This window comes from Macaca fascicularis, chromosome 9 (assembly GCF_037993035.2).
Source record: "Macaca fascicularis isolate 582-1 chromosome 9, T2T-MFA8v1.1".
NCBI classification, from domain to species: domain Eukaryota; kingdom Metazoa; phylum Chordata; class Mammalia; order Primates; family Cercopithecidae; genus Macaca; species Macaca fascicularis.
Window position 1 is genome coordinate 142,301,496 of NC_088383.1, and position 13,128 is coordinate 142,314,623.

Below are 13,128 nucleotides of genomic sequence, written 5' to 3' on the forward strand. Positions count from 1 at the left end.
GGTGGGAGGGTCGTGTAGACCCGGCTCGGACGGCTGGACGGCGGCGCGGGATGCTCAGAACGCGTGTGGGCGGCCCGGGCGGCGTCCGACCCCCTCTCCATCTTCGCGCGTCGCGCCCCGGCCCAGGGATGCTGCTGCGGCCCCGCAGGCCGCCCCCGCTCGCGCCCCCCGCGCCGCCGTCGCCCGCCAGCCCCGACCCCGAGCCGCGGCCGCCCGGAGACGTCCCAGGGACCCCGCCCCGGAGGCCCGCCTCGCCCAGCGCGCTGGGGGAACTCGGGTTGCCAGTGTCCCCGGGCTCGGCGCAGCGCACGCCCTGGAGCGCCCAGGAGACGGAGCTGCTGCTGGGGACGCTGCTGCAACCGGCCGTGTGGCGCGCGCTGCTCCTGGACCGCCGCCAGGCCCTGCCCACCTACCGCCGCGTGTCGGCCGCGCTGGCCCGGCAGCAGGTGCGCCGCACCCCCGCGCAGTGTCGCCGCCGCTACAAGTTCCTCAAGGACAAGTTTCGCGAGGCGCAGGGCCAGCCGCCCGGGCCCTTCGACGAGCAGATCCGGAAGCTCATGGGGCTGCTGGGCGACAACGGGCGCAAAAGGCCTCGCCGCCGCTCCCCCGGGTCCGGGCGCCCCCAGCGCGGCCGCCGCCCGGCCCCCAACGCGCACGCGCCAGTTCCGGCCGAACCAGGTAAGCGGGGGGCTGGGGGGCCGGATGGGGCCGAGGGCTGCGGAGGGTCCGGGGGCGGCCGAGGGTTGCGGGGGAGGGGCGGGCGCGTCCCCCGAATCCCCGCCCGACCGCCCTCTCCGCGATCCCAGACGCCACTCCGCTGCCCACCGCCCGCGACCCCGACGCGGACCCCGCCTGGACGCTCCGCTTCAGCCCGTCCCCGCCGAAGTCTGCCGACACCTCCCGCGCCCCCGGATCCCCGCCAGCCCCCGCCCCCACCGCCCTCGCCACCTGCATCCCCGAGGACCGCACACCCCTCCGCCGTCCGGGTTCCCCGCCGCCGCCCCCGGCCCGTGAAGACCCCGACTCGCCGCCCGGCCGTCCCGAGGACTGCGCGCCCCCTCCGGCCGCGCCCCCGTCGCTGAACACCGCCCTGCTGCAGACCCTGGGGCACCTGGGCGACATCGCGAACATCCTGGGCCCGCTGCGCGACCAGCTGCTGACCTTGAACCAGCACGTGGAGCAGCTGCGCGGCGCCTTCGACCAGACAGTGTCCCTGGCCGTGGGCTTCATTCTGGGCAGCGCGGCCGCCGAGCGAGGGGTCCTCAGGGACCCGTGCCAGTGAGTCCCGGCTGCGGCAGCCTCCCCTCCAGGCCGAGGCCCCTCCGCCCTACCCCCTCCTGCTGCCTTCCCACCCCCGCTCCTGTGTCCCGTCAATAAAAAGATTGTTTTCCTGGTCTCCGGGCTGTGCAGGAGTGCGGGTCTCGAGGCGGGGAGGGAGTGGCGCCCGGAAGCGCTGGGGCTGCAAAGATCAGGGCAGGGTTGTAATGCTCTCATCACAGAGAGGAGCTCCCACTCGCTTCTGAGGTGTGGACAGAGCTCCGTGGGGCGCGTCCAGATGTAGGCCCAGGAGTCCAGGCTCGAGGCTGGTGGGCGTGGTGCTTTCTGCCGGGTCCTGGTTACACACCCGGTTCTCAGGGCCACACCAGACTCTCCCTGTCCCTCCTGGGGAGCCCCACTGAGTAAAACGGAGGGGGAGGGGGAGTTCCGCTGCGGGTCCGTAGAAAAACTGAGGCTGACCGCCCCCAGGGATGGGGGTTAGAGTGGCGGCCTCCACACTGCCCAGCAGAGAACCCCTTTGACCCAGGAGTAGCTTGGGGCGTTCCCAAGGTCCTCCCATAGCCTTGGGCAGTCTTGAACGACCTGGCTGAACGCTCCCAGGTACAGGGCGACAAAAGAGGAAGAGGAGCCACACAGCTCCAGGGAGAATGTGGTTTTGTCTCCAGGGAGGCGGCTCTGGTCCGGGTGGGCCCAGGGAGGCGCTGAGCGGCTGTGGTGTGACCCTTGGGCAGAGGCTGAGGGCAGGCCCCTTGGAATTTTGAGAAAACCGAAGCAAACCTGCCCAGGAAGCAATTTCCAAGTAGCAATACAGGGCCCCACCCTGGACCCCTGAGTCAGAAGGGGGATTGGGTGGAGCCGGAGATACAAATGTAGCCTGTAGGAGTTCCGCTGGCATAACAATACCTGCAAATTAGCGGGCCCATCCAGAAAGACAAGTGGCTTGCCCAGGGCCATGCAGCTAAATGGGGCTGGGGGTCCCCACTGGCCCAGCACCCAGCAGTCCTGAGGGGTTCCCTGTGGGTGGTAGGGTTGCAGCCCCTCCCACACATGCCTTTCTGGGGATCCGGAAGAATAGGTCCGGCAAGTGCTAATGGCAGCTCCTGGGGAAATGAAGGGCTTGCCCAGGTCTGAGGGGAAGGACTACAAGAACTGACTGCAAGCTTCACCTCATTTAAGACACTGAGGTACCGGATGTTGTGGTTCACGCCTGTAATCCTAACACTTTGGGAGGCTGAGGCGGGTGGATTGCCTGAGCTCAGGAGTTCGAGACCAGCCTGGGCAACACGGTGCATCCCCATCTCTACTAAAAATACAAAAATTAGCTGGGCATAGTAGCACATGCCTGTAGTCCCAGCTACTCAGGAGGCTGAGGCAGGAGAATTGAACTGCTTGAACCCGGGAAGCAGAGGTTGCAGTGAACTGAGATTGCACCACTGCACTCCAGCCTGGGCGACACAGACTCGGTCTCCAAAAAAAAAAAAACAAAAAAAACACACTCTGAGGCCAGACGCGGTGGCTCATGTCTGTAATCCCAGGTCTTTGGAAAGCCAGAGGCGGGCAGATCACTAACGAGGTCAGGAGTTTGAGACCAGCCTGACCAACCTGGTGAAACCCCATCTCTACTAAAAATACAAAAATTAGTCAGGCGTGGTGGCATGAGCCTGTAATCCCAACTACTCAGGAGGCTGAGGCAGGAGAATCGCTTGAACCCGGGAGGCGGAGGTTGCACTGCACTGCAGCCTGGACGTCAGAGCAAGACTCCGTCTCAAAAAAAAAAAAGACACTCTAGGCCAGGCTTGATGGCTCACGCCTATAATCCCAACACTGGGAGGCCTGAGCGGAAGGATCACTTTGAGCTCAGGCGTTCCAAACCAGCATGGGCAACATGGTGAGACCACATCTCTATTAAAAATAAAAAAAAAAATAGCTGGGCATGGTGCCATGCACCTGTAGTTTCAACTATTCAGGGAAACAGGTGGGAGGATTGCTTCAGCACAAGAGGTCAAGGCTGCAGTGAGCCCAGATTGTGTTACTGCAGTCCAGCCTGGGTGACAGTGAGAACCTGTCTCAAAAAAAAAAAGTCTGGGCCGGGCGCGGTGGCTCAAGCCTGTAATCCCAGCACTTTGGGAGGCCGAGGCGGGCGGATCACGAGGTCAGGAGATCGAGACCATCCTGGCTGACATGGTGAAACCCCGTCTCTACTAAGAAATACAAAAAACTAGCCGGGCGAGGTGGCGGGCGCCTGTAGTCCCAGCTACTGGGGAGGCTGAGGCAGGAGAATGGCGTGAACCCGGGAGGCGGAGCTTGCAGTGAGCTGAGATCCGGCCACTGCACTCCAGCCTGGGCGGCAGAGCGAGACTCCGTCTCAAAAAAAAAAAAAAAGTCTGGCATCAGCTCCACCCTGCTGTGTTCCCTGAGAATCTCCAAGCTGCTAAAAACGTGTTGGATGAGCCAAGCTTGCAAACATTCCCCTTCACATACACAGCCCCCAAAGGTCAGAGTCACGGGCTGGGGCCACAGTGGGGTCTGAAACAGAGCTTAGGTGCACCCTACATGACCCTGTCGCTCCAGAAGCTTATGCCTGACGGCAAGCCCAGGTCCCGACAGCCACATCCCAGCAAACACACCAACACCCTAAGGGTGGGGGCTGTGCCTCTCTATCACTTGGGGTTACTGGACACTCGGCCCTGGAGGAAGGACGCACCTCTGGGTTGGAGCCATTTAGGGGCACCAAGCAGAATTCATTTGCCTTCCTGCTCAGGTAGTGGGCCGGGGACCAAGTGCTATGATCCTCCTGAGCCCGGTATCAGAATAATTAATCTGAACATGCAGGCCCCGGACCTCTAATGCTTTCTAATCTGGTGCAGGGAGTATATTTTGGCTGTTTAAATCAATCTAGGGGCCGGATGTGGTGGCTTATGCCTGTAATCCCAGCACTTTGCGGGGCTGAGGCAGGAGAATTACTTGAGCTCAGGAGTTTGAGACCAGCCTGGGTAACATGACAAAACTCCATCTCTGCAAAAAATACAAAAATTAACTGGGCATGGTGGCACACACCTGTAGTCCCAGCTTCACTGGAGGCTCAGGCAGGAGGATCACTTGGGCCCCGGAGGTCAAGGCTGCAGTGAGCTGTGATCACATGAGGCACTCTGGCCTGGGCAACAGTGAAAGCTTGTCTCCAAAATAAGTAACTTGCTCTGCGGGCATGGCAGGATTAGCCTCCTGTGTGCTGTTGGCTTAGCGTTTTTTTTTTTTTTTTTTTTTTAGACAGAGTCTTGTTCTTGTTGCCCAGGCTAGAGTGCAATGGTGCAATCTTGGCTCACCGCAACCTCCGCCTCCCAGGTTCAGGCGATTCTCCTGCCTCAGCCTCCTGAGTAGCTGGGATTACAGGCATGTGTCACCACCTCTGGCTAATTTTGTATTTTTAGTAGAGATGGAGTTTCCCCATGTTGGTCAGGCTGGTCTGGAACTCCCGACCTCAGGTGACCCACAGGCCGCGGCCTCCCAAAGTGCTGGGATTACAGGCATGAGCTACCCCCGCGGCCTCCCAAAATGCTGGGATTACAGGCGTGAGCTACCGCCGTGGTCTCCCAAAGTGCTGAGATTACAGGCCTGAGCTACCGCGCCCGGCCCGCCGGTTTAGCGTTTCTTCAGCCCCCAGGCACCAGACCAGCACCACTTCCTAGTGGACAAGCGAAGGGGAGTGGGGAGCGTGGGTGTGTTGGGGAATGGGGACATGGGGGTGTTGGGGAGTGGGGAGCGTGGGGGTGTCGGGGAGGGGGGCATGGAGGTGTAGTGGAGGGGAGTTTGGGGGTGTGGGGAGTGTGGATGTGTAGGGGTGGGGGAGCTTGGGGTGTCGGGGAGTGGGGCGCCTGGAAGTGTAGGGGAGGGGGAGCGGGAGCGTGGGGGTGTTGGGGAGTGGGGCGGTGGATGTGTAGGGCAGGGGGCGTGGGGGTGTCGGGGAGAGGGGCCCGAGGATGTGTAGGGGGATGGAGCATGGGGGTGTGGGGGAGAGGGGCACATGGAGGTGGGGGCGTGGGGGTATCGGGGAGGGGGCACGTGGGGGTGACGGGGAGCGGGGTGTGGGGGTGTCTAGAGGAGAGCGTGGATGTCTAGGGGAGGGTGAAGAGGGTGGGTGTCGCGGAAGGGGAAGCGTAGGATGTCTCAGGGAGTGGGGAGCACGGCTGTCCCAGGAGAGCAGGAAGCGGGAGGGTGTTGGGGACGGGGAAGAGGGCACGTGAGGGTGTCAGTGAGGCCGAGGCCGCGGGGGTGGGTGTTGGGGAGGGATTGGGGCCTCCCCTTCAGGTGGTCTCAGAGTGCTCGGAGGAGGCTTGGGCGAGTCGTGACGGGGCCGGAGGGAGCAGGGCGGTCTGGACCCGGCGGCAGCACACGCTAGGTCCGGTGCTTGTCCTCAGGCCGTGGACTCGGGGGGAGCCCGTTTCGGGGACTAGTTGGGCTCCGGGCTGTGCGTGGGGGCGGGGCTGCCAGCCTGGGAGTGACGCGGGACTTCCTTGCCCAGCGCAACCCGGCCTGGACCCCGAGGGTGGGGAATGGGGCGACGCCCGCGGGGACCACCCTGTGCGGCGTGCGGGGCGCAATTCTCGGGGCTGGGCTGCCCCAGGGGCTGGGAGGAAGGAGGCGGAGGAGCGCCCAAGTCTCCTACCCATGGCGGCGCATCAGGACGCGTCCCAGAGCTGGGGGCGGACGGAGGCTCCGAGGCGGAGGCTCTGGTGACCCCAGACCTGGGCCAGAGCAGCCTCCGCGGGCCCTGGAGGGAGGGTGGAGGCAGAGGCCCGGGCTGCAGGAGTCGGGGGAGCCTGAGCCACGGCGGTGGGGCCGCTTGCCAGGGGAGAGGGGCCACCCAAGCCGCAGCAAGGGGCTGGGGTGGGGGCCCAGGACGAGGGGCTGTCTGGCCCTGCTGTGTGAAGGTGAGGAGGGGCGGTTCAGGTGGAGGTGGTGCGGGGGAGCTGGGAAACTGGCAGGAGGAGCTCTATGCAGAGCTGGGGCCGGCGAGGGGAGCTGAACCACGTGCAGAAGGTGGCTGAGACCTCGGGGCCGGGCCCCTGGAAATTAGAGATGGAGACGTGGAAGGCTGGGTGCTGGCGTTTCACAAACCCATGCTAGTGGTTTCCTCTTTATGTAAGGGATGCTTCTGGGCCTTTTCCCTGCCTGTCGAAAGTTCTGTGTGTGTGTTTGGGGGGCGGGGTGGGAGGTGAGGGTGTGCTGCGTTTTGCTCCACTTTGAGGCACCGCCCCGCCGCAGCCCCCACCCTCAGGGCCTCTGCTCCCAGGTGGCAGGGCCGCCCCCACTGCGGGAGGGCTGGGTACCTGCCTCATGGGGCATCCTCGGGGCCAGCCCTGTGGCCGTAGGCATCTGGGCCCTCGCTGCCCCTGGCCGGAACACTCTGCTGGTCCTGGGCAGTGGCTTCAAATCCCCTCTCCCGGGGGTGACCCGGTCTTTCCGGAGATGAAGTGGGGACGGGGTCTAGGCCGCCTTCCTGGCCCCCCAGCCCTCCTGGTTTTACCCCCGAGGCCACGTCCAAAGCCCCCAGCGCCCCACCCCTGCCAGCCTCCCCCTTGAGGGCCCGGTGGCCTAACTGGGTCGGCAGGGTCCGAGGAAGACCAGGGTCAGCAGCGGCGCAGTCCGTTCCCCGACCCCGTCACCTGTGACCCACCTGTTCCCCGTGAGGTCCCGCCCCAGCGCCCCCCTCCCGGGCTCCTCCCTCTTTTCTCAGCCCGGGAGGCGCGGATAGCCGGGTTGGGCGTAACCGTGGGGCGAGGCCCGCGGGTCTTTCTGATTTCGGAGAGCGGGGTGGGCGCTGAGGCAACCGCGGTCAGGACCCGGCCGGGAGTCGGGGCTGCTCCCTGGACCCCGTCTGCGCCGAAACCCCGCATGGCTTCGGACCTGCGCCCGCGCCTAACCCCGGCCGCCGGAGACGCAGTGTGGACCCCAAGCCAGTGCGCGGAAGACACCGTCCTACCCTCGGCGTGGGCGCAACGCGAGTCCGTGTGTCCCGGCGCGCGGGAAGCTGGTCCGAGGCCGGAGGGAACGCTCGCGGCGTGGCTGCCTCCCACCCGGCCACTTCGGCCCCGCGCCCCACCCCGACGGCGCAGGCGACCCGGGGACGCCCAGGACGCGGAGACGCAAACAACTCGGGACCAAGGTTCGTGGGAGCAGCGGCCGCGCGTCGCGATGACCGTCCCGGGAGCCCGTGCTCAAGGCGTCCCCGTGAGGTTTGGGCTCCACAGTCCCCGGCGGCTCTGCCCCCGCCCTGGCCACAGTGGGGACAGCCCGGCTTGGCGGGGACGCGCCAGTCCCGCAGCCGAAGCGGAGTGTCTACCCCGCCGCGCGAGGCAGTGGCTCCGGCCCTTCCAGCTCCGGATGGGGTCAGGGAGCCGCCCGCGCCCGCATGCGGAGGCTGCTGCGATGGCCCCGGGAGTGAGTCCCCCAGAGGAGCCGGAGTAGGGCTGGAAGCGGACGAGTGCCCCGAGAGGCCCCTCCCGACATTGCCGTCCCCGCGCGCCGCTCCCCGAGCCCTCCGCGTCTTTCCCGGAAAGCGTCCCTCGGTTCCTGCGCGACCGCACAGCCTGGACGCAGCGCACGCGGGCACCGGCTGAGTCCGCCCTGACTCTCCCAGCCTGAAGCCTGCTCGCCCTCGGGTGTCCGGGCTGGGCACAGGCGCCAGCGTCCCCCTGGAGAGGAGAGGTCGCCCGGCACCGCCCAGGGCAGGCCCGAGTGGGAGCGGGACCCTCCTACCTTCCAGCAGCCTCGGCCCGCGGGGTGGGGGTTGGGAGAGATGAAAGGAGGTGACCGATGCCGAACCGTCCCCTCTCCATTAACCAGGGCCCGCAGCCCCGCCCCTGCCCCAGACACCGAGGAGCCGGGGAGGTGTGAACGGTCTCCTTTGTGTCTCTGAATCGAAGGCAATTAGGCGCTGCTTATCCGGGCGTTAGCCGTGTATGCAAACCGGGCTCCCGCCCCCTCCTCCCGGGCTTATAAACGCCGCCGCCCGGCGAGGCCGGAGGTGGATCCTGCGCCTGGCCAGCCCCGCCCGGCCTTCCCTCCGGCCCACCTGGCCGCCATGCGCCTCTCCTCCTCCCCACCTCGTGGCCAGCAGCAGCCCTCCAGCTTTGGCTCTGTGGACTGGCTCTCCCAGAGCAGCTGCTCAGGGTTGACCCCCTCGCCCAGGCCTGCCGACGTCTCCCCGGGGAGCCTCCCTGGCCCGGGCCAGATATCCGGCGCCCGGGAGCCCCCTCAGGCCATCAGCATCAAGGAGGCCGCCACGTCCTCAGATCTGCCTGCGCCGGAGAGGACCGTGGCTGGTAGGTCCGGGCCGGGGGTCCTTCCCAGGTGGAGATGGGAGTGGGGGAGAGGCCAGGAGCCCGGCGGCTGAACTCCCCGCGGTACGGGGCGGACGAGGACAGGGCCGGGGACGTGTCCATGAGGGCCGGCGGAGGCCTTGCCTGCGCCTCACTGGAGCGCAGCTTCCCTCGAAACCAAAGCCTTGACGGGGATTTTCTCTCCTTGAGCCCTCGGTGGGCTCCTCTGCCTCCCTTGGCACCCCGTTCCTCAGCTGTGTCCCACCGCGGCCTGGTGCCGAGGGACCGTCCAAGGGGTCCCTGTCCGCACCTCTCTGCCCTGATTCCGGGCGCTCACTGAAACACAGCGCGGGCGTGGGCACCTGTGCCCCTAGTGTTCCAGCCCCGCAACCATCGAGACCCAGTTCCAGGGGTCCGACGATTTGCCAAGCCCCCTCTGCCCCCAGCAAAGCCAGTGCCTGCTCAGCATCTAGGCTCAAGCCCCTTCCAGGCCACCTGGAGCACAGCTGTCTTTTAAAGAGCCTGCAGGTTTGCTGTAGGGCGGCGGTGACCCGGTGCCTGCAGAAACTCTGAAGTTCGGTCTGTGGCCCGGAGATGCTCTGTTGTCTGCTGAGAACAAAGGTTCTCCGCGTTTGTGTTTTAGTCTTTGTGACATCGTTGCCGCTTTTAGGTTTAAGGTAGTACTTGGTCAAAAGTGGGGTTAACATAAGTTTTCATTTTTAAAAATTTGACTGATCCTCATGGAGTAACTTTGTACTTCAGGGAAATGAAAATTTAAATATGTTCTTCCCAGCTAGCTATCCTGCCCCACCCCAAAAAAGTCAACCATTCCTGTCCCCCAACCCCCTTCCTGATCCCAGTCCTACAGCCCTCCCCGCCACAAGGCATTTGCTTTTCGGGTCTCCCATGTGCTTTCAGGCTAACGTGAAGACAGATTTTGTAAAATACGCTTCCTTCCGCAGAAACTCCAGTGAGCATTTGGGTCAGACTTGAGTTAAATGTTGAGCTCGTTTCGCCACGTTGGCCTCCTTCCTGGGACCCAGACACACACCACCTTGTGGGGTTGTTTAGTGCCAGCCCCCATTCCTTAACTTAGAAATTAGAAAACAGACTTGACCAAGGTGGGCCTGGGGATTAACTGAGCCGGGCTCTGCTGGCTGAGGAGCCGGAGCCCAGGACAGGGACCGAGTTCCCTGGGTGGGTCCCCAGGCCTTTGCATGTAATGGACTCTACCTTACCTGCCTGGAAGTCTGCAGAAAGGGTATCCTGGGAACCGGCTTCGGAAGGGAAGTGTGGGATGGGGCCGAACTGAGTGAGCTGAGCCAGCCGAGCGGAGGGCAGGCCCAAGCTGCTGGTAGCATTCTCCCTCCCCTGAGTCACCTCTCTCAGCCCCTTTCCGCACGCACATGACCTGGAGGCTGCGGCAGGGCTGCTGGTCACTGTCAGGTGAGAAGATCTGCCCTGCCCAGCCCCCAACATGCTGTCTTCACCTGTTACCTGTGGGCGGGGCTTGCCCCATGGGGTGGCAGGCTCAGCCAAATGCTCTCACCCTCTATGCCAGGGTTGAGTAAGGAGCCAAATACCTTGCGGGGCCCCCGTGTCCGCACAGCCTTCACCACGGACCAGGTCCGCACCTTGGAGGGCGTCTTCCAGCACCACCAGTACCTGAGCCCTCTTGAGCGGAAGAGGCTGGCCAGGGAGATGCAGCTCTCAGAGGTCCAGGTGAGGCGGGCCGGGCTGAGGTGGGCAAGGGTGGGCCGGTGGCCTAGTCTCACCCCTGCTCTGATTTTGGTTTTCCTGCAGATAAAAACCTGGTTTCAGAATCGCCGGATGAAACACAAACGGCAAATGCAAGAAGTCCCGCCGAACAGCCCCTTCCTGGGGTCTCTCCACGTGCCCCCAGCTTTCCACTCACCGTCTTCTGGCCTTGCCAATGGCCTGCAGCTGCTGTGCCCTTGGGCACCCCTGCCTGGGCCCCAGGCTCTGATGCTGCCCCCGGGCTCCTTCTGGGGTCTCTGCCAAGTGGAACAGGAGGCCCTGGCCTGTACGGGGGCTTCCTGCTGCAGGCAACCTCTGGCGCACCACCCCCCAACCACAGGAAGTGGCCTGCCTGCACCGGGACCAGCCCTGTCCACGGGGCCCTGGGGCCTGTGCGCTCTGCCGGAGACAGGGGATGCCTTTTGAGGAGGCACCTCTGACTCTCTCCCACGCTCACAGTCTTGCGGATTGCACCTGGCTCCTACCTGGAGGACTCAGCTGTTGTGTTTACATCGTGGTGGCGCCTCTCACCCTGACCACACAAAGATTCTGGAGATTTCTGGAGAATAGATATATATGTATGTATCTATCTATCTCTATATATATGTATATGTGTATATATATGTATTTTTTTTTAAAGACAGAGTCTCGCTCTGTCGCCCAGGCTGGAGTGCAGTGGCGTGATCTTGGCTCACTGCAACCTCCACCTTCCGGGTTCAAGCGATTCTCCAGCCTCAGCCTCCTGAGTAGCTGGGATTACAGACGCACGCCACCACGCCCAGCTAATTTTTTCTATTTTTAGTAGAAACGGGATTTCACCATGTTATCCAGGCTTGTCTTGAACTCCTGACCTCGTGATCCGCCCGCCTTGGCCTCCCAAAGTGCTGGGATTACAGGCGTGAGCCACCACTCCCGGCCCTGAGAATATATTTATTAAAGCCACCTCTTCACTGAAAGTTACCGAAAGGGTCGGTTTAGGAAGTAAATGAAGGGTCAGTGAACAGAGTCAGATGCAGAAGTGGGCTTGTCATGGGTAGGGCTTTCAGCGTACGATAAAAGGATCGTTTGTTTTTTAAAAAGTGTTGGAAAAACTGGTTTTCCAGTTGGAAACAGTAAAGGTGGTAAGCTTTGTGTGTAAAAAAGAAAACCAGGAAGGATTGGAAGGGAATGCAGGTGTCGTGTTTACAGCCTTGTGGTTCAAGTCCCTCTTAACAAGAACTCCAAAGCTGGAAAGCAGGAGGGAACAGGTGAAAATGAAGGCGGGGATGCTGGGGTCCTGCAGTGTGCTCTGGGCGGTGCGTGAGCCGGGACTGCCCACGGCCTGCTGGGGGCTCTTCTCCAGCCGGGGAAGGTGGGGCAGCTGGGACCTGCGGCTGTGCCTGGACTGAAGCTGTCCCGCAGGTCCCCGCCCTCCAGCACCAGCTCACCTGCCGCCTCCTCACAGCAGCCTCGGGACAAAACAGAATGACTCAAGGACAGCACTTCCTGCAGAAGGTCTGGGAGTGCCCAGAATGGGAGGCTGGGAAGCCCCTCCCGGGGAGAACTCCCCCATCGATGGACCATTCTTGGTGCAGACTTCTGACTGCATGTGTGGAAACTTAGACAAGTGAGCATCCGTCCACGTCGCCTCAGAGTGCCCGGGGGCAGGCAGTGCGGGGCGCCCAGGCGACAGGTTCAGCCTGCAGGACTGCGACCTGTGAAACCCACCCGGGCACCCCAACGGGAGCAGAAGCGTGGTCCTGCGGCCGCGTCCACAGCGAGTTCCACTTTCCCCTTGCTCGCTTCTGCCTTGTTGGAAGTGTTTACAGCTGGATGTGATTTTATAATACACCAGGTAAGAGGAGAACAGCTGCTGTGCGTCCGTCCTGGTGAGTGACCACGTGAGGGAAGCCTGGGCGAGGCCCTCGGAGGGCAGTGGCTGGACAGGGGCTCCTGGTGGGGCCTGGGCAGCACTGATTTGTGGATGTGGATGGGGGCACATCCGTGATAAAAGTACAAGTGCCCCTCGCCGCCCTTGGGGATTGCTCTCCGGTCCCCTGTGTGGCCCCGGGCCGCAAACCACACAGTCTTGGCCCTGAACTCCCCCGGTGAGTAAGGGCCCTGGCCCGGTGTTGTCTTGACGTCCTGTCAGCACACTGGGCCCTACAAGGGGGACAGCCCATTGGGGCAGAGCTGGGCCTGTTCAGAGCCACACCTGGACCTTCTTAGGGCCCTGGCTCCATCCTGCAGGTGAGGAGCTCTGGAAAAGGACAAAGTCCCGGAGGCTGAGGAGTGGAGCGGGTTCCAAGTGCCCAGCAGGGGCCTAGACCCTGAGTTCCGGGGGGTCCACAAGGCCCTCAGGCCCAGGGAAGGCTCTGCCACCAGTGATTTCCAAACTTCCCTCCCTGTTCCCCATCCGGGGCTGCAGGGACTTGGCCCAGGCCCCATGGGCTGCTGGTATCTGAGTGGACCTTGAAGACCAAGATGCCCCCAAGCCCTCCTCCACCCACCTGCTGCGTCACTAGATGACAGGGCCTTCCTCGCATCCCTGAAGCCCGTTTCCCCCTCTCCCCTGGGGTCCTCTGACTGACCGCTGGACGTCAGGCCCCGAGTTTGGCAAGTCCTCTGCTCCTGGATGCCCCCAGCTGCCCCCACAAGCCCAGTGCCCCAGGTGCTCTCGGCCCCACCCCACTCAACATCCCCAGGTGGACATCTGACAGGCATGGGGGGTCCTGACGTGACGGGGGCCGCAGGGCGGCGGGGCAGAGACACAACACGCCCCGGGCAGAGGAAG

The 13,128-nt window shown here is 63.5% G+C and overlaps 2 protein-coding genes across 3 annotated transcripts; both read left to right on the forward strand.

Annotated features, from left to right (window-relative positions):
* On the forward strand, positions 1–1,396 carry UTF1 (undifferentiated embryonic cell transcription factor 1). The gene is made up of 2 exons (XM_005566781.5): positions 1–678; positions 807–1,396. The coding sequence occupies exons 1-2, from the start codon at positions 51–53 to the stop codon at positions 1,280–1,282; spliced, it is 1,104 nt and encodes a 367-aa protein (XP_005566838.3). The 5' UTR covers positions 1–50; the 3' UTR covers positions 1,283–1,396.
* Positions 1,397–7,103: 5,707 nt separating this feature from the next.
* On the forward strand, positions 7,104–12,203 carry VENTX (VENT homeobox). 2 transcript variants are annotated; one of them, XM_074003121.1, is made up of 5 exons: positions 7,104–7,441; positions 8,467–8,600; positions 9,847–10,043; positions 10,159–10,319; positions 10,401–12,203. In XM_074003121.1, the coding sequence occupies exons 3-5, from the start codon at positions 10,004–10,006 to the stop codon at positions 10,779–10,781; spliced, it is 582 nt and encodes a 193-aa protein (XP_073859222.1). In that variant the 5' UTR covers positions 7,104–7,441; positions 8,467–8,600; positions 9,847–10,003; the 3' UTR covers positions 10,782–12,203. The 2 variants fall into 2 exon arrangements, with proteins under 2 accessions (XP_073859222.1, XP_005566839.3); XM_005566782.4 differs by lacking the exons at positions 7,104–7,441; positions 9,847–10,043 and having other exon boundaries at positions 7,931–8,600.
* The last annotated feature ends 925 nt before the right edge of the window (positions 12,204–13,128 follow it).

Bases quoted from the DNA above. Each gene is read 5' to 3' on its own strand.
- UTF1 (XM_005566781.5), top strand. From the start codon at position 51: ATGCTCAGAACGCGTGTGGGCGGCCCGGGCGGCGTCCGACCCCCTCTC. The intron at 679-806 runs GTAAGCGGGGGG...CCGCGATCCCAG, and splicing joins GCCAGTTCCGGCCGAACCAG to ACGCCACTCCGCTGCCCACC.
- VENTX (XM_005566782.4), top strand. From the start codon at position 8,360: ATGCGCCTCTCCTCCTCCCCACCTCGTGGCCAGCAGCAGCCCTCCAGC. The intron at 8,601-10,158 runs GTAGGTCCGGGC...CCTCTATGCCAG, and splicing joins GCCGGAGAGGACCGTGGCTG to GGTTGAGTAAGGAGCCAAAT. The intron at 10,320-10,400 runs GTGAGGCGGGCC...GTTTTCCTGCAG, and splicing joins TGCAGCTCTCAGAGGTCCAG to ATAAAAACCTGGTTTCAGAA.